This window comes from Bemisia tabaci, chromosome 6 (assembly GCF_918797505.1).
Source record: "Bemisia tabaci chromosome 6, PGI_BMITA_v3".
NCBI classification, from domain to species: Eukaryota; Metazoa; Arthropoda; class Insecta; order Hemiptera; family Aleyrodidae; genus Bemisia; species Bemisia tabaci.
Window position 1 is genome coordinate 31683065 of NC_092798.1, and position 19321 is coordinate 31702385.

The 19321-nt window shown below is 37.9% G+C and overlaps 2 protein-coding genes across 2 annotated transcripts in view; both read left to right on the top strand.

Moving 5' to 3' along the window:
- Window positions 1-32: 32 nt before the first annotated feature.
- On the top strand, window positions 33-8145 carry wap (DDB1 and CUL4 associated factor wap). The gene is made up of 8 exons (XM_019062052.2): window positions 33-265; window positions 1607-1742; window positions 2157-2298; window positions 3238-3336; window positions 4586-4708; window positions 5428-5703; window positions 6579-6696; window positions 7592-8145. The coding sequence occupies exons 2-8, from the start codon at window positions 1636-1638 to the stop codon at window positions 7765-7767; spliced, it is 1041 nt and encodes a 346-aa protein (XP_018917597.1). The 5' UTR covers window positions 33-265; window positions 1607-1635; the 3' UTR covers window positions 7768-8145.
- Window positions 8146-11914: 3769 nt separating this feature from the next.
- LOC109043989 (calcium/calmodulin-dependent protein kinase type 1) overlaps window positions 11915-19321 on the top strand; it is a 241963-nt gene continuing 234556 nt past the window's right edge. Inside the window, 1 exon segment of the mRNA XM_019061422.2 lies at window positions 11915-12418. Within this exon segment, the coding sequence (XP_018916967.1) occupies window positions 12303-12418 (116 nt within the window). The 5' untranslated portion in view covers window positions 11915-12302.

A 19321-nucleotide genomic window follows, 5' to 3' on the forward strand; every position in this document is an offset into this window, starting at 1 on the left:
GATGCAGTGGACTGGTGAGAAGTCTGGGAAATCCTTCTATTTTGATTATTGGATTGATTGTGCATTCTGCAGCTTCTGTGGTCGTTCTTCCTAAAGTTTTCCTATTGTTTTTCCTAAATTTTGGGACCAATTTATTCTAAAATGAAATTGTAACACCTCAAAAATTTTAAGTCTCATTTTTCACGCATGCAAGTATTCATGGAACTTCGTAACACCGCTGGAATGTCTTCGATTTTGCTGTGTTGAGCCGAGTCCAAGGAGATAGGTTAGCTACTTTACAATTATTTATATTTTACTTTCAGAGAATCATCAAGAAAAACTGTCGCCAAATGTCCCCAGAAAACGTCGTACAATATTCACCAACTAAATTAATCTCATGCTGAAACCAATTAAGATTGTATAACACCCAAGTACAATCTCGTACCCCTCATTGGAGGTGACAATGCCACCGGGTCAAGTAATAACTTATTTTACATTGATCACTCTCAAGCTTCATTCCATGTAGGAAATGCAGTCAGTGTAGAACTGCGCAAACTTTGTATGACAGCTATCAGGCATGTACTCAATGTAACTCATCATTTGTAACCCTAAAGTGTGAAGCTAAGCATTCAGCGCATACTTCCTTCACAGGGCAAATCTCCATACTGTCGTGTTTAGATGAATAGTCATTAGCTACGTCCAAACCTCCATTTTAATTGCGTATCTCTAGGTACGAGCTATGAAAATGGGATTCATAAGCGCATCAAGGAAAGGCACTTTTACAAACTCTTGACTCTAGTCAGTACCTCTTCAATGATGGTTGACTACCAACTGTAAATGGTTTTTTTTTTTTTTTTCAATTTGCACCATAGTGAGGTGCGATGATTCATGTTACTATTATGTCTCCTAATTGCTCTTCCGAGGTGGTCGTTGAGCGGTTACGCCTGGAATGGCAGATAACCCCTTATGGTCCATGGTTAAACAAAGCCCTTTGAAGTGAGCTTCTCTACAAACCCTATTACAACCAACTCTTAGGCCTTGTCCACATGAGAATAGTTCGGGTGAATTAGTTCCATAAACTTGGGATCAAGAAACAAATTATAGCTGAGTTACCAAAAGTTCACCCGAAGTTCTTCGAACCTTGCTCCTGTGAACAAGGCCTTACAGACTTGGGTTTGGAAAAGCACTATTTGAAAGAGAAGTGAGCATTTCAATTTGCATTAAATCAGGGTTTAGCTGTTACACATTATCTTTGATACAAAACTAAGATACGATGCACCTCTCAATGGGAATCATATCCAACTGGCATTTTGTGATGATGCTCTAACAGGATAAGATGCAGCATTCATGCAAGCGGAAAATTCTATTGCCACTCTTGTTCATACACCAGTGTCTAATACAGTAGAGGCTGTGTTGCCATTTTTTTTTTATCAATCAAATGCCTTGTTTTATGAATTGTAAATTAATGGTGAACAGCTCCCTTGAATAATCTCACCTTTTCTTATTTAATCTGCTCCCCTCTTTCCTTTACTTACACATTTTCAAGATTTTCCGAAGTGTGATGCATGTTCTCTTTTATCTTCATGCACAAAAATGAATGACACTCTCAAAAGCATGGTTGTTTCAGCTACTGAAGATTAAAGAAGGGACTCAATTATGGCTGTCCACGGAGCCACACCTAAAAGGAAGGAAATTTACAAATACGAAGCCCCATGGCCCCTCTACAGCATGAATTGGTCTGTACGGCCGGACAAACGATTCAGGTACTGTTGCTCTAGTTTTTTCCCCGTAAAACCTCACCTATATTTGAGGCCTTTATTTTAAAACATAATTCCTGGTCTGTTTGTGATCACCTCACCTTTAATAGATAATTAATTAATACATGCATGTAATTGAATGCTGTTCCCTAAGAAGTATACAGGATATGCATGACCACAGACAAACAAATATTTGAAAATTTGTTCAACATCTCAAATATTCCATTCAAGTAGTCAGGATTCTTATCCTTTCAAGTGGTCATTCACATTGCAGTAGATGCATTCCATGCTGTTTTAGTGGGCTCTCCCTGTGCCACTGAATGTTAATGTTAATTTCTATTACGATCTGATCTTCGTCTTCATGGAATTTTCTAGTCCTCAAAATTTGTTTGAAAATGTTAAAATTTTTTTTCTTTCCAGGCTTGCTCTTGGCAGCTTTGTAGAAGAATACAATAACAAAGTGCAAATTGTATCACTCGACGAGGACTCATCAGAATTTAGTCCGAAATCAACCTTCGATCATCCTTACCCCACCACTAAAATTATGTGGATACCGGACAGTGTAAGTTGACGTCTTTGACAAATAATGATAAAATGTGAATGTCAAATTACTGACTCACATTATGTGTCCACAATAAGATTTGTACTTAAGATTGTCTTTATACTTAATGAAGCATGTGATAGAAACCCAAGAAAAGTAATTATTCAGTGAGAAATCATATTTGTGTCTCCAGTGCAGTCATACAGTGTTCGCTCGCATTCACTCCTTATTTGCTGTTCCAGCAAGAGATACTTATTTCACCTTTTTTGTTTGGAGCGTGGAAAAAATGTAACATAAGTTTAATGAGTGCATTGTGTTGACCGATTTTCAAAATCAGACTATGCTGTAAAAACATAACAACATTTCAATCAGTGTGTCGACCTTTTTTCAAAAACCCAATGCTTGCAGAAAATTGCTGAGATCTAGAAAAGTGTGCCCCTCTTGTGACACCTTGGGAGGGGTTTGAATATAATTCAATTTTCTTTCAAATTTTCAAGTCAGTGAATAACCTCAAACTATATGAAATTTCTTATTTGTACCAGGGAGTCTACAAATTTTGCATTATCGAATCATTTCTCCTACAATGTCTAGGAGGATTGACTTGTTTCTTTTACTACGGAGACTTCTCAAATGTTAACTCGTGATGTCTATACATCATCCCTTTTTTTGTGTGTGTAGGGAGTCAAGAAAGAAGGTACTGGAAGGAAAATATGTATTTAAAACCATTCTTTAAGGGCTCGAAAGTTTTTTTCTACATCCTTGTCAGTACTTGAAATCTTTCAATAATTTCTTAACAGTCCTTAATTTGGGTTTTGATAAAAAGCTGTCCTGCTTCTCTCTTAACTCTATCACATTTACTCAAGAGAAGGAATCTCCCAGACATTCATTTCATAATGTGCCCACCTCTAATTGTAAGTCTTGTTCATCTTAATTTGAGTTTTTGATCTTGTCTGATTGCAGAAAGGTGTATTTCCTGATCTATTAGCTACAAGTGGGGACTACTTAAGGGTCTGGCGAGCAGGAGAACCTGAGACAAGACTGGAATGTGTACTCAACAATGTAAATCTTTTTACTTTTTTCATCATAATAAGAATTATTTATCAGTCTCTATTGATAGTATTTAATTATAAGATCACTGTCAACGATAGAAGTTTTATGAGAAGAACTGAGAGATCCTTGTCATCGATATTGTCTGCCGAGTTAATGTGAGGTATCAAAGTAGGCATCCTAAAGAGTTGTACCTCTGCATGCAGTATATTGCTCATGCTTGCTGCAGATTTCCATTAATACAACAAAACTGGTTTTCAGCATGTAAATTTGTCAATTTTTATCATTTTTTCAAATGGTATTTCATTTTTATTTTGGAAACAAGATAAAATATTAATGAAATTCCAAAAATGCATCTTTTGCACAAGGACAGTTTTAAATATCATTTTACAAGTTTAGCTTGCCAGCTCAATTTTGAGTGTTTCAAACTGCCGCAGAAAATAGGTCCAGCAACCTCAAGACTGTCCAAACAAAAAGTAAATAAAACCTCAGGATTCAAAGTGTCAGGAGCTAAATGACACAACCTTAGTTATTCTGATTTGAAGAAAAAGATACAAGATTTATTGCTTCAATTCTGTATTCCAGTCAATGGGCCTGTTGCAAACTTTTGCTAGAGCAAAAATAAGAGTTGTTTCTTGTAGATAATGCCTCAAAAATCACGATGAGCGCATCGGCAAAGTCTGAAATGCACTCATAACTTCACAATCTGCGTAAGAAATTTGCGTTTTTTTAAGCTTCCCGCTTCAAAAACGATACTACGGCACAGGTGAACATTTTGTTAGAGGAGTCGCTCCATCGTCGGCGATATTCATCATGGCCGACGCTTGCACGCAGTTCCGCGCGTAATTCAAGGAGAGTTCAAGGTCAATCAATTCGGGCGTGGAAAATATGAACGTTAACACACCGATTGTTATCTGGTCTAATCCAGTTCAGGTGTTATCTCGTCCCATCAAACGTGTTTTGGCGGATTGGCGTCGGCTATGATGATTATTGCCGACGATGGAACGACTCCTCTTACAAAATGTTCACCTGTGCCGTAGTATCGTTTTTGAAGCGGGAAGCTCAAAAAACCGCAAATTTCTTACGCAGATTGTGGAGTTATGAGTGCATTTCAGAGTTTGCCGATGCGCTCATCGTGATTTTTGAGGCATTATCTATAAGAAACAACTCTTAGTTTTGCTCTAACAAAAGTTTGCAACAGGCCCATTGTATAATGTGTCGGGAAAAAGTATTTGTACTCATACATCAATATCTTTTACAGAACAAGAATTCAGATTTTTGTGCCCCCCTTACATCGTTTGATTGGAATGAAGTTGATCCAAATTTAATTGGAACATCCAGCATTGACACAACATGCACGATTTGGGGGCTTGAAACAACCCAGGTATTTATATGTTCCATAAAATCAATTCAAAGTTGTAGCTTTAAAAACGATTTAAAATAAAAATACATATATTTTTTTTAACTATAGGCTCACCGACTACCAATCTAAGACACTTGACATTGATTTGTCTCTGAAAGCCATAAGTCTGTTCAGCCATAGGGGCCATTCATAAAATATTTAATGCTAAATATCAAATTTTTTGACCCCCTTCTCCCCCTTGTAACGCTTTCGTGAGGTAGGTCTCTCTCCTTTAGCACATAATAACAAAATGGCACAAAGCTCTCCTCAATCCCCCTTTCTCCCTAGAGCATTATGTATTTAATGGAGAATTTGCTCATGATGGTATTTCACCGTAGTATTTAACTTAAAAAAGATGCTGAGCATGCCAAAAGCCCTTGAAAGTGGATCCCAGTGAGTACAGGAATATATCATTAATGTTCAAGTGATTTCTTAGCATGGTTATCAGTTAAATATATGTCACAAACATAATAAATGAAAATCAATGATAATCTTTAAAATAGCTAACAAGAATTTCCAGAAAATCAGCCTGTAGTTTTAAGTTTATCAAAACAATAACATTCATCAGCTGATCTTAAGATCTGTCTCTTTCCAAACATTTACAATTGAGATCTGGAATGATACAAACTCAAAGATTTTAAAACTGCATCAAAAAGTAAAACTTCTCTTGAAATAATTGGGTGAATTTCAATTATTCATAGGTTGTTGGTCGAGTGAACTCAGTCGCTGGTCACGTGAAGACACAGTTGATCGCCCACGACAAAGAAGTTTACGATATTGCGTTCAGTCGAGCGGGTGGTGGACGAGACATGTTTGCGTCAGTGGGTGCAGATGGCTCCGTTCGAATGTTTGACCTGAGGCATTTGGAACATTCTACAATCATCTACGAAGACCCTCAACACACACCTTTGTTAAGGCTTGCCTGGAATAAACAGGATCCTAATTATTTAGCAACTGTGGCAATGGATGCCTGTGAGGTATGATAAACCTTTATTTTTCACCTAAGCTGGCACAAGTTTTAAAACTTAGCAAACATCTTTGCATTTCTATACTTACTGATTCAGGACAATGAAACAAAAAAAAAATTATATTTCCACATTTCCTTTAAGCCATGAGAGACAGCAATTAAAAATTCAGTGTGTCCAAAATATCACTGTTGAAACTGCAAAAACACATTCCTTACTTGCGGTGTTCCAAATGCGTATTTTATCGAAAGAGGATGGTTATCTCACATTATCTCTTTAAATTTTCATAGATTTTTCCTCACACAGAAAGGAATAATCAAACGAGCCTTCAAGGAACAATATCAAATATTTTCTTTTAAGTAAATAAATTATGACCAGAAGTCTGGAGCATCGCAAAACGTGATTCACGTTTTTGCAGCCTCACCGTCAACATGTAATCTTGCACTTCATCGAAAACACCTCCCCCTCCTCCAAAGAAAAAAATCTTCATCATAAGTCCTCCAATGAGATCATAAAATTACCTGTTTTTTTGTTAAGCGTTATGATGGATGAGCCCCTGTCACTGGTAGTTTTGAATCTTCTTTAACTCCTATGAAACCCTCAGCATCCGAAGTTTTTAAGCTCATACTACTGAGAAATGAAAGTCCATATTTCCAAGTAGAGAATTGCAGTATATTTTACCTTAATTTAAAGTTTAAATTTTGATGGAAATCTGAGAACCAAAAAAAGACTTCTGTGTCATAGATTGTAGTAACCAAAATCACTGAGATACATAATGGTACCTATTAGTTCTGATTTTCTTCTTTTGGAAGAATCATTTTTTTAATATGCACCCTCATACTATCAATTTGGATGGAATGATTTCAAACCATGCCTCATTGTTCCAGGTTATAATATTAGACGTTCGAGTTCCATGCACTCCAGTTGCAAGACTCAACAACCATCGAGCGTGTGTGAATGGCATCGCCTGGGCACCACACTCTTCGTGCCACATCTGCACAGCAGGTAAGAATTGTCGTTTTAATATTCCACAGCTTACACTAATATACTCTCAATCCTATACGAGACTGGGAACCATATTCTGTCCCAAATAAATGTTGAGGTGTAAACCTTTTGTTTTAAGAAAGAAGCATAACAAGAATAAATGGCACCATTTAAATGCAACAAGGGAAAATTCCCTGTGAAGTGAATGAATAATGAATTGTAATTTTTGTTACACTATTGCATTAACATGTTCACTGTCAACATGTTTTTGCGTACTTATTGTTGCCGTAGGCTAGAAGAACATGCCAAAAAGGCAAAATGCAAATGCTTCAAACCACAGTTGCCACCATGCTAGTGCTTCCCTTTGGTTACACTTGTAACTAGAACTCTAGAATTAATTCAATAGACGAGCCACCGACTTGATTTTCAGTAAAATACAATGAAAAAACCACTTTATTTAAATTATGCTGTTTACCTGTGAGATATATTTACCTCAAAGATGAACGAAGCATACTAAAGTCATCATTCTAAATCATAATCATACTGCTGTTCAGAAAATCGAGCAAAATACATTTCTTTTACACTAAAAAATAACAGTGGCAACTAAGACTCAGAACTGCAGGGATATCTCAGCTCTAATAAGTAGATATGCGCAAGTAAAAGACAGCTTTCTAAATAAAGAACCTACACGGGATGGACTTCATTTGGGAAAATTTATCCAATTTAGACTACGAACAATCGTAATTCGAGTTGAAAAGCAATGAAAATATGGAGTGCTCAAAATTCCAGTACACCGACTGTTTGCTGCAACCTGACGCCATTGCAACAGAGTCAAATTTTGTGCAATGTTAACAGTATGTAATGCTCAACTTGAACCATTATTTTAAATGTTGTCTGTGAATTTTGATACTTTTAGGTGATGACCATCAAGCATTAATATGGGACATCCAGCAAATGCCAAGAGCAATTGAAGATCCGATCCTGGCCTACACTGCCGCAGAAGGCGAAATCAACCAAATACAATGGGGTGCAACCCAACCAGACTGGATAGCCATCTGCTATAATAAAGCACTTGAAATCCTGCGAGTGTAAAAAACATTGAATCTTATCCAATGCCCTGTAAATTTTTCTCATGTAAAAATGGGGGAAATTTGTCGACGATTGTAGTTTGTATCAAACTGTTAGGAGTGTAACTTTTCTTTCGTGTGTTCTGTCTGATCCTGTCGCTGGAATTAGCGATATTTCTCAGTATTAAATCATTCTATCTTCAACAGATGTATTCCAAAGAAAGAGAGGAAGAGACTAAATGCTTTAGATAAGTGCCCTTAGTGGCCAAAATCTTGTACTTGAGTGAGTTGTCCAGTCAGCTGAATCAAATTTTGGTTGTTTGTACTCATGGATTAGTATGAATTAACTACATTGATCCAAAGCAAAAGTATTTGTCTTCTATCATCAGATAAATGACCCTCTGAACATTGGTCATGGAAGTTCTTGGTGGATGATATCCTGGGTCTAATGAGAATACATTGTGGTTTTCTCCACTATAGTCTTGATGGGTACAACCTTTGCAAATGCCTGCTTGATTAGATTTATGAGAGAGTCACACAATTTTCAACACATCTCTCTCTCTCTCCCTCTCTCTTCTTAGAAAGGATTAGTATTTTTCCATTTAGATTCCTGCATCAGTTTTTTTTTAAAGAAAAGAAACAATATGCCTTTCACAATCGTATCAGCTCATATCGACGGTGTAAGTCGGCAATCACATAACTCGTTTGCGGTGTCTGAAAATCTCCGCCTCTATGTTTTTTTTTTTTTAAAGAGAACAAATTGACATCATTCCTTGAAGTTTATGCAGAATTTTCTTTGCACAGAGAAGAAAAATCACGGAAGTTTTAAAGAATTGCCGTTGAGTAGTTTTCCATTTAAAAAATAACGTATGACAGGAAGTCTGCGACGTCGCAAACCGAGTTATGTGATTGCCGACTTACACCGTCGATATGCATCTTTGAATTAAACTTTAAACTTATAATGACAATAAGGAGTACCAAAGTTATCTGGAAGGACAAGTCCCTTCCCCCATGATCCCCCCTGTTCTGTCTTTATAGCTTGAACTTCCAGAAATAAAAAAAGTGAAAATCATTTTCACGTAATCGGTTTTGAAGCACATCCTCAGGTTTTACTTCTATGTATCACACTGTTCGATATGCACGTCAAATTAAAGCCATTATCAAAATTGAAGTAATCAGAGATACTATAGGAGATCTAAAATGGTAGTCTGAAGTAATGAAGATTTATCGTTGGAACATGAAATGTAAATGAGGTCAAACGGATGTTATCCATCCTGAGGGCTCTAGAATAAATCACAAAGTACTATTTTCTTTTTCCAGTTAATTTTAATGTGTCTATAACGATATCAAACTGATTTAATTCAGTGAAGTTGCCAAATACTGTGATTTCATGCTTTACGAAAAAGCTGAATGAACTCTAAATTTTCACTCTTCATTCCCCAGCATTTTTGAGGTCCTCTGAGAGCAGTCATCATACTGTTGGCAGCTTTTAAATAATAGTAGGTTGTTCACAGTTACCACACTTTATTTCTTATCCAGAAATGGAGAATTTGTAGTTGTCTAAAATTTAATGACTTTAATGTTTAAATGGAAACTATCGAGTGAACTTAGCATGAAACTATCCTTGTTTCTACATTGAAGGAGTTATGACCAAATGACCTAATCTGCTAAAATACATGTGTTTAAATGGGGTATGCCGCCTGATGATGTGTCAAGGCGGTATATTTTCTCACTTTTAAGAATATTTTTGTACAATATCGTATATCGTATATCAGAAAAAAATTGTAAAAAATACAGGAAGTATATCTCAGTGAGCACTCCCAGATAAAGTATTAAACATTTTTTGTGTATATTCTCCATTAAAAAGATGTAACATAATATTCGACATGCCAATCTGTATGATGATACACTGATGCTAGTCAAATTACGTCACACTGAATTATTGCCTGCACTTTTTGGCTGTGGAGCCACCCGACAACGATACCCGACCGTAATTGCCTCAGCGCAGGCGAACATCGCAATATTAGAGTCTTAGCAAAATAGTGATGGTTATTTTTTATCCTGATCAGCATGCTAGTCAAAGTATTGGGCCTATGTGCAGGTCATTACATTGAATTTTGATAGTAAAAGCTTTTAGATAATTAAAAAAAAGTACCTAATATTTGTCCAAAACAGAAAGTTTCTGCTGCTTTCCTCAGCCCTTAGGAGCATTATTCAATGCCTATAGCTGGGGAAACCCTTGTTCCTATACAAACAATTCATAGGTTTATTTTACAAGAAACTTATTTTCTTTTCTATCAGCATTTTTCAAATTTCATTTAAGAAGCAATGGTTTATCTCTTTCCTAAAAATAGATTAAATCCAACCAGTCACAGTCGGTCCAACCAGCAGTCTCTTTTTTTAAAATGATAGATGTTTCATCTTCAAATAATGCAATCTATCAGTACAAGATGCAGAAAATTATTTTTGCTTTGTTACTTCATATCTTCGTTAATCAAAACTCTTTTTCCTTTTTTACCTGAATGTTGTACTTTTCGTTTTGCAAGAACAATAATTTTTTTTATACTCGAAAAGACTTTCAGGCAGAAACTGCCAGAAGTAAAATAACTGTATAAAGCTAATTTTAAGGTCAGAAATATTTCAGAGAATACTCTAAGTTTTTATGAATGTCAAGTGCGAAAGTGTACATATAGGATAAATATATTTTACAATGTGTATCACATAATTTGATCTGACTTGAATCTTGTAAATTTATTTTGTCTGTATTGTGAAAAATTAGTTCAATTGTAAGCATTTATATAATCTGGCAGTGCTTTGATCAATAAGAATTTTTACCCTATTTTTACTGTTTTACTATTCCTTTACCAACAGCCTCATATTGTTAATAGAGTGGACGCGTTACAAAAGTTTTATCATGTCATTCTCTCAATAACTTGGGTAGGGCTGCTGCATTTTATGAAAAAAGACAAATGGGAGAGGGGAAATATCACCTAGGGTGCCATGTTCTTAGCAACTCAGATTCTAAGCAGATAGGGTAAATAAGAAGATAACCTGTTTTAATTCAAATTAAGATCTGATCTTGATGAAAAAGTTTTTAAAAGCAGGTGATGGACTCAAGATTTCTAAATGGACAAGTGGACCAAATCACATGCTTTAAGATGATTATTCAGGACTCGTAAATGTAGTACCTATGAAATATTGGCCAATATCTTTCTTAATTTTTTTTTTTGTTTTATCGGGAAATTTCAATTCCCTTATTACAATGCTTTTCCATAAAGAGAGTGGCTTAAGGGACTCTTGCTGGACCCCCTTGCAAAAAGTACTTTGGGCCTCATCCCACCACCCCTTCCCCCTCTCTCAGAGCCTATGTCAAGGAAATTTTCGATGAAATCTTCCCTAACACCCATGTATTTTTAAGTATGCAAATTACAGGGATTATCTAGGGACCCCAAGGATCGCAAGGGGAATCTAAGAACCGAAATTTGGCGAATAAAGAAAAGAAAATCTTTTTATACAACCAAAGCAGGAGGTAGCAGCCTTTCAGCTATTGATACTTGAAAATTAGTCCTTTTTTATTTTTTAAAAAAAAAAAAAAAAAAAAGAAAAGAAAAGTGAAAAGAAACGAAGTGACAAGAATAGGTAAATCAGAGGGGGTTCCATGGTAGAGAAGGCCCAAAGTTTGAGCCCAATCCGCACAATTAAATTAAGGAGGGAAAAAAATTACCGGCTGTCATGACCCTGCAATCCCTGCATAGCATGCTTCTTTCTCCGCCTTATTGTTTGAAATCTCAGTTTAGTAATGTCATGAGCTCTCAAATATGTTCAATTTTATCTCTTCTCGACTCAAAAAAAAGTTACCTCACCCATTTATACGTTTTTACCTTTAATTGCAAAAGGAGACTTACATGAAAAAAGTATGCAGCCCATCCCCCTAGTAATTATGTCGCGCTCGCACGGTGGCGTAGAAGTTAGAAGAGAATATAAGGCTTAACGTGGCGCCTTGAGAACTCTGTGTAGAGGAAAATCGATACGCGTGCGTAAAAGGAGAAAATAATCTGAGCTTTGTGCTTGCGGGCGCTTTTTGTTGGCGCACGGATGCACTTGGAGCGCTAGTGTGAGATTCGAAAGTTGCTCGCCAGAGTGCGCTGCAACGAGGAGTACTACCAGCTCCAGCCTGAATACAGTCCAATTACTTTCGGACTGCTTTTGCACAGCGGATTGTAGGATCGTGATAATACCTCCATCTTGTAGGACCTGTTAGTACTTCGTTCCGCGAGGTCGCCCGATCGTGGACCGTTCTTCGTTCGGATTTCGGAATGTCAGTGGCATAGACATTGAATCATTTCACCGTGCCGTTTGTTTTCTAGTGTGCTAATTTCTAGTATTCGTTTCATATTCATATCTCGCTGTTTTTCGAAGTTCGCGCAAGTGTCATACTGACAAGTGATAAGGATGTAGTGTTTCTTCTCATTGATACGGTCATGCGAGAGACCAGCAGCTGATAGCAGTTTCCTGTGTTACGATACTTCTTTCAACTCGCGTTTCGTTGTGTTTATCAGTATGCCTCTGTTTGGGAGGAGAGATCCTTCCAAAAGGAAAAAGGACGGAAAGGACGAGAAAACTGACAAGATGCCGTCAGTCGAGGACAAATATATTCTCAAGGAGTTGCTCGGAACGTAAGTGAACATTTTGTCAATCACCTTGACTACCATTCTTTCAGCCCAAATTTGGGATTGCAGCATGCCAAGAGCTGTAAACTCCGTTTTGCTTGATTTCTCCGAGTCTTCTTGACCTCCTCCATCCCTACTTTTCTATTTGAAGGAGTATTCTGTTGTTTTGATCATTCAGCAGGTGGTCTTTACTGTTTGTTTACATCCAAGTTCAACTGCACTGATAACAGGGTTTCTCCTCTCTAAATCTACACAATATGGAAGACTTACTCTCCTGGTTTGCCTTTTAAATCGTGGATGGTATCCAAGGAGGAAAACTGGAAAAATCTATTCATCCATTGCTTATTGCCACTTACTCTATGCTGATAGAAATCTAAACCAAAGGCCTTTTCGAGCCTCAAACACGGTAAAAACGTCTGCTTACCTACACGATCGGGGACTAACTTAAATATAGTTTGACGATAAAGAACATTTAGGTATTTCGTCTCTACATTAAGATTCAGAATTTTGGAATCCACTGGAACTGCTATATCGGCATGTCATAGGTATTTTTTCTCAATTTTCAAATTCTGTCAGAAGAAAATGTATGCTCGGTTGATCAGGACAACATTGTGATATCCAATTTTTCCATATGTGGATAAGTTCTTCCTACTCACTGGAGTGCAGTAGAACCCAGTTATATACCAGACAAACAACCGTTTCCCTAATAGGGCTCAACGAGATAACTAAATCCAGTTGAGAATGTAGATTGGAAATTGCCGCTTTCAGGGATCATTCTTATGGTCATAAGAAGCCCTTTTAGAAGGGGAAGCACTCTGGGGTCCGTGCAGGAACCAAGATGGCGGCCGTTAAAGATGGCCGCCGAGCGTTTTTTCAGCGCGCTATATCTCGGAAACTGCGTGTCCGATTTTCGTTTTCTTGGTCTCGTTTTGAAGCTAAAATGCTTCTCCAGAAGTCTACCTCATAAATTGTTTCGCCTAAGGCACACATAAACGGTCATTAGGAAAATTTTGAAATTTTGAAATTTCAACCAATTTTCAAGAGCGTATAATTATTTAACACGCGAGAAAATGGCGTTTTTGCCTTAAGTAACGGCGATGGGAAATTATCTGACGTTTAATTTGATACCAAAACAATTTTTTTGCGTCAAAAATTGCACCCGCTAGAGCAATTTAAGTGAGCGTCGCGGCACGCGGTGCGCGGTGAAAACGGCGGAATACGGGCAATTAACGCGCTACGCAAGTCATACGCGCGCTATATCTCGGCACATTCTCGTCCGATTTTCATTATTTTGGGCTTGTTTAGAAGCTATGTTGAAAGTCAACGAGTGTTACGGATATACTTGCGTTTTTCCTCCGACTTTTCCGGGTATTTTCCAAATGAATAGATAATGTTCAAATTGCCAAAATTTACAACGACGAATAATTTTCAATCGGGTGGAGAAACAAACCTCCTCTCGTGATTTGTAGAAAGATCATTTTCTGACGTTTAAAATGATACCACAACCATTTTTGTGCGATGATAAATAAATCCATGAGCTCAATTTGAAGCGCACCGCCGCGGCAAGCACTTTCCGTTCGTAGGCGTTTTGACCCGATTCGTCGCCGCGCCGCGCCTCATGCAACCTAATTGGACGCGACTTTGCGTGACTTCCCGGATTCTAAGACAGATTCTTGATAAATTGCGATGTACAGAGGGTTATCTCACTTCCATAAAACTTAATTTGTTTATCAAGATGAATTTTCATCGGTATAGTTGGTATATACGGAGGGGAAAAGGGACAGAAATTCGTAAAAATCAACATGAAAGCGTATTCTCTTTTGGCCTTGGGGTATTTGTTGTCTGGTAAAGACGTGATATGAAATGGCCTGAAAGATTGACTAGCTGTTTTCGATGGGGTTATTTTATGATATCTCTGGCACAAAACGGAGCCTTCAATAACGGAGGTATGGCAAAGAATATTTGTACATCATCATATCGAATAAATTGCACCAATTGCAATGATTTATAAAGATAATGACAAGTAATAGAATGTTTTTCTGACATTTTTTCTGAGTATTTAAATTTTTTGTGATTTTAATTTGAAGTTCCTACTTATGATCATGACCGTAGTTGGAGCAGGGGGCATGGAGGGCTTGACTCCCCTAGAATCGAAATTAGTATCATCTTGCCCTCCCGAGCAGTGCTGTTCGGCGGAAAAGAACTTCCGTCATACATTTGTCTCTGCCACATACAGTGGCTCATGAATCCTCTGTTTTTTTTTCAAATTGAATAAATATTAAGTTGAAAATAATAATATTGTTCCATTTAAATTATTCAGTTACTTCATATCGACCATTAAATCAGAAAGTGAGACATAATCGTAAATATTGTAAATGACATTTATCTTTTTTATGGCACACAGGCTGTAATGAAAACCCCTTGCTCATTCAGTTGCTATATTCTTCTTCTTTCATTATTCGATTGCATATTTCAAAGGATTTAAAATGGAATTGTATTTTTTCTCAATTTGTGTATTTTTGAGAAGATGAAAAAGTTAATTCGTTCATAGAGTCATGCTAATTAGCATACTTTACTTTGTATAGACTTTTACTGATGAATTAAGATTGTTCTGGCATTTTTCCTAATTTTTTCCTGCGATTTTTCACAAACAAGAGAGGTCGACGAGGACTAAATAAATGGAACATCTTTGAAACGAAGAATGCGGAAGTAGTTTATACCGAGAATATGTAAAACACCGTTATTATTGTACGGAAATCAACAAAAAAATGTCCTCACGGAGACCTCGAAATTCGTCCGATTATAGCTGAAATTACAACAAATTTCAGGGAGAGGCTTTTTGAACTGTATGGTGAAGAGGGGGAGGGGTTTCAACGCTCTAATCATTCTCCGGTGATAGGGGGGCCGAAATAACCTGGCCTTGCCTATGCTGATGATATTTTCTTTCAGTTTACTATTCTATTTTTGTGAGAGTTTGAAGAATCAGTCAGCTTGACTATCATCTCAATTGTACACTCAGAACCTAATTTTTGTTTATCTTTTCTATTTCTTAATGAATAATTTATGCACGTAGCGGCCCTTTTGTAAGGCGGGAAGATTCCTGGTGTTCTTCCTTCGCAAAGACACGATTCCTTGCTACCCCGAGTATTTCAATCATCATGTTGATTTTTACGAATTTCTGTCCCTTTTCCCCTCCGTATATACCAACTATACCGATGAAAATTCATCTTGATAAACAAATTAAGTTTTATGGGAAGTGAGATAACCCTCTGTACATCGCAATTTATCAAGAATCTGTCTTAGAATCCGGGAAGTCACGCAAAGTCGCGTCCACTTAGGTTGCATAAGGCGCGGCGCGGCGACGAATCGGGTCAAAACGCCTACCAACGGAAAGTGCTTGCCACGGGGGTGCGCTTCAAATTGAGCTCATGGATTTATTTATCATCGCACAAAAATGGTTGTGGTATCATTTTAAACGTCAGAAAATGATCTTTCTACAAATCACGAGAGGAGGTTTGTTTCTCCACCCGATTGAAAATTATTCGTCGTTGTAAATTTTGGCAATTTGAACATTATCTATTCATTTGGAAAATACCCGGAAAAGTCGGAGGAAAAACGCAAGTATATCCGTAACACTCGTTGACTTTCAACATAGCTTCTAAACAAGCCCAAAATAATGAAAATCGGACGAGAATGTGCCGAGATATAGCGCGCGTATGACTTGCGTAGCGCGTTAATTGCCCGTATTCCGCCGTTTTCACCGCGCACCGCGTACCGCGACGCTCACTTAAATTGCTCTAGCGGGTGCATTTTTTGACGCAAAAAAATTGTTTTGGTATCAAATTAAACGTCAGATAATTTCCCATCGCCGTTACTTAAGGCAAAAACGCCATTTTCTCGCGTGTTAAATAATTATTCGCTCTTGAAAATTGGTTGAAATTTCAAAATTTCAAAATTTTCCTAATGACCGTTTATGTGTGCCTTAGGCGAAAAAATTTATGAGGTAGACTTCTGGAGAAGCATTTTAGCTTCAAAACGAGACCAAGAAAACGAAAATCGGACACGCAGTTTCCGAGATATAGCGCGCTGAAAAAACGCTCGGCGGCCATCTTTAACGGCCGCCATCTTGGTTCCTGCACGGACCCCAGAGTGCTTCCCCTTCTAAAAGGGCTTCTTATGACCAGAGCCACTACATATGTATTCAAGACATTGAGCTGTAGAGCTGTCATAGATAACAACCATCCCATTCCCACCGAACCCCTGCCCCTGACGAAGATACTTCGCCCATCTGGAAAATGTGTGCAAATATGTTGTCACAACATTAGGTGTACCTAGTTTTAGAAGAAATGCTGTGGCTACTTTTTTTTAACATACTTTTCCCAGCTGGAAACTACTCCTTTAAATATTCTCCAGTCGAAAATACGAAGAGCGCAAACTGAAAACCAATGAAATGACTTCGGAAGCTATTTCTAGCAATTTTCTTCTGATCAGTGCAAGAAAGGTTCAAATATTTGAGGCAATAGCTCCCATTGCTGGATAATGAGTGTCTGTGAGATGGGAAACAATTTTAGAACTGAAATGCTTGTTGGGAGTATATGCAGTGCAGATTCATAGATTACAAAGGAGTTCACAAAGTTTTTTCCCCCGTTCTAAATAGAAAAGCTAATGGTCTACAAAAAATCTAAGACTTTCCATCTCTATTGTTTAAAAAAATTCATTTAATACATCATGAATAGGTAGTCAAAAGATTTACTCTATGACAGTTGATAATTGCATAAATCACTCGATTTGGAGAACTCTTTTTGACGGAATGAAAACAGCAGCTCAACATGCTGCTGATTAGCCCAACAGTATGCTAAAATGAGTGTTGTTGCCCATGAGAAAATGTTGACACTTGAAAAGTGAGTATTGAGCTGAAATAGGGAGCTGTAGGTAAATGTTAGATTTTTTCATGAAGCACTTACATCAATAGGAAAGCTTGCTTGGAATGGCTAAAATTTCAAGTTTTTAATTAATGTCTTTCAAATCTTTCCTCTGTGGCACTCTTCTTATTTTCCCCAAGTAATTGTATGATTCATTCATCATTGTTTAACAGAGACACAGCTGTTTAACTATTCAGGAACTGTTAACTGAGAAAGGAACCGTCTCAGTGAGCCTTTGCTCTAAGCTACTGAAGATTTAAATCTCAGTCCATTTTAAGGAAAACAATTTGCAGAAACATAATGGTGCTTAGCATCAGTTGAGTGCAAAATCCAAGCAATCCAGTTAATAGTAAATCCAACAGGACAAGGAGGTATCTAGTCATGGGCAGCACTAGAAACTTGTTGGGGGGGGATGGAGGGGGGTCGTGGGGGGCACTGAGAAAGCTGTCTATCCTAGAGAATTCAAACGAGGACTGTGTGTGACTCTCCCATATCCAACAAAAAGTTTGGGGATGTCCCTTGCTCAGAAGGGGGGGGGGGGTAGGAGTAAGGAGGGCTTCCCCAGGATGTTTTTGAAAAGTTGAGTCGTCTCGGTAGCAATTTTTAGCTGTCCTCACCGAAAAATTGATCGAATCATACATTCAAGGATGTTAACTATTCCGCCCGCCTGTTCAGCAAAATTTCTTTCATTTCTAGGGAGGGGCCAAATAGGTTTTTGTGGAGTGATGGCCCCTTCCCCCCAAGTTCCGCCCATGTATTTAGTCGTCGCCCCCCCCCCCCCCCCGGGCAGAATAAATTTTAAGAGGATGAGAAAATGGGGGAAGAGAGGAAGAGTAACGGACGAGAACAAACAAACAAACCTCTCCAAAAAAAAAAAGGCTTCAGTAAACTTGAACAGCTCCATACCCACTTCAGTAGACAAGTAACACAAACATATCAACCAATTTGAATATGCACATAGGTACTAAATAAAAAAAAATTACAATTTTTTGTTTCGATGAAGTCATTGGCGGAACTAAGAACTTTTCGTGGAGGGATAAAAGGGTACCTCATCAAGGGAGGGGGGGGGGGGGGGTCCTGGACGGACACAAAATGACACCCCACTTCGGAGGATCTGCGGATAGAGGGTTCGAGGGATTTCCCTCATGCTGAAGGAGGGTTCGGAGGACTTTCTCCGAAAAATTTTGACAAATTGAGTCGTCTCAGTAGAGATTTTGAGCTGTTCCTACCGAAATGTTGATTCTTGATTCAGTTGTAGTATCTAAGATGAAAGAAATGCACGCACTTACGTATACTTATCAAAATCCCTCATATTTCTTGAGAGCGGCCTAGGAGATTTAGGCACTTATCTTTGACGAACGGCTTCAAAAGTAAAATTTTATTGATTACATCACCGAAATAGTTTCTTAATTCAGGAATGCTAGAAATTTTTCCTTTAATTTTCGGGGTAGGCCCTCAGGTTGCCGCTGTTCTAACAGATATCCTTCTAGACTCCCGCCCTCTCAACTTTCTCTGGATCCACCACTGAACACACAAGCCCTCGGAATCCAGGGATTTTCATCAGACCGTTCCATACACATCACCTTCGAGCGTCAAATCTCTTAAAATCCGTTTCTAATGGACCACTAGACAAGGTACGAAATTCAGCACTCTGATACGTGTTCCTTAACCAAAATTTAACGTAGAACACGATTCGCGCGAGGAAAATTACTGAAATCGACTCCTAATCAAGATATCTAATGTTTCTTGACGCGTGAATTCATACCTCCCGCTCATGAAAACACAATGGTCTACGTGAGTTAAATCGCGCACTAAACTTTGCCGCAACGGTCTCTGCGGTGTAAAAATGTGGCAACCTCAATCTCGGTGCTTTGGCTCAGCCGTTGCTCTTTGTCAACACTCTAAAAAACAGAAGAAGGAGAGGGAACATTGCTCGAATAAGAGGTTCGCCAAAACTGTTGTTCTGCGCGCGATTTGGCTCGCGTAG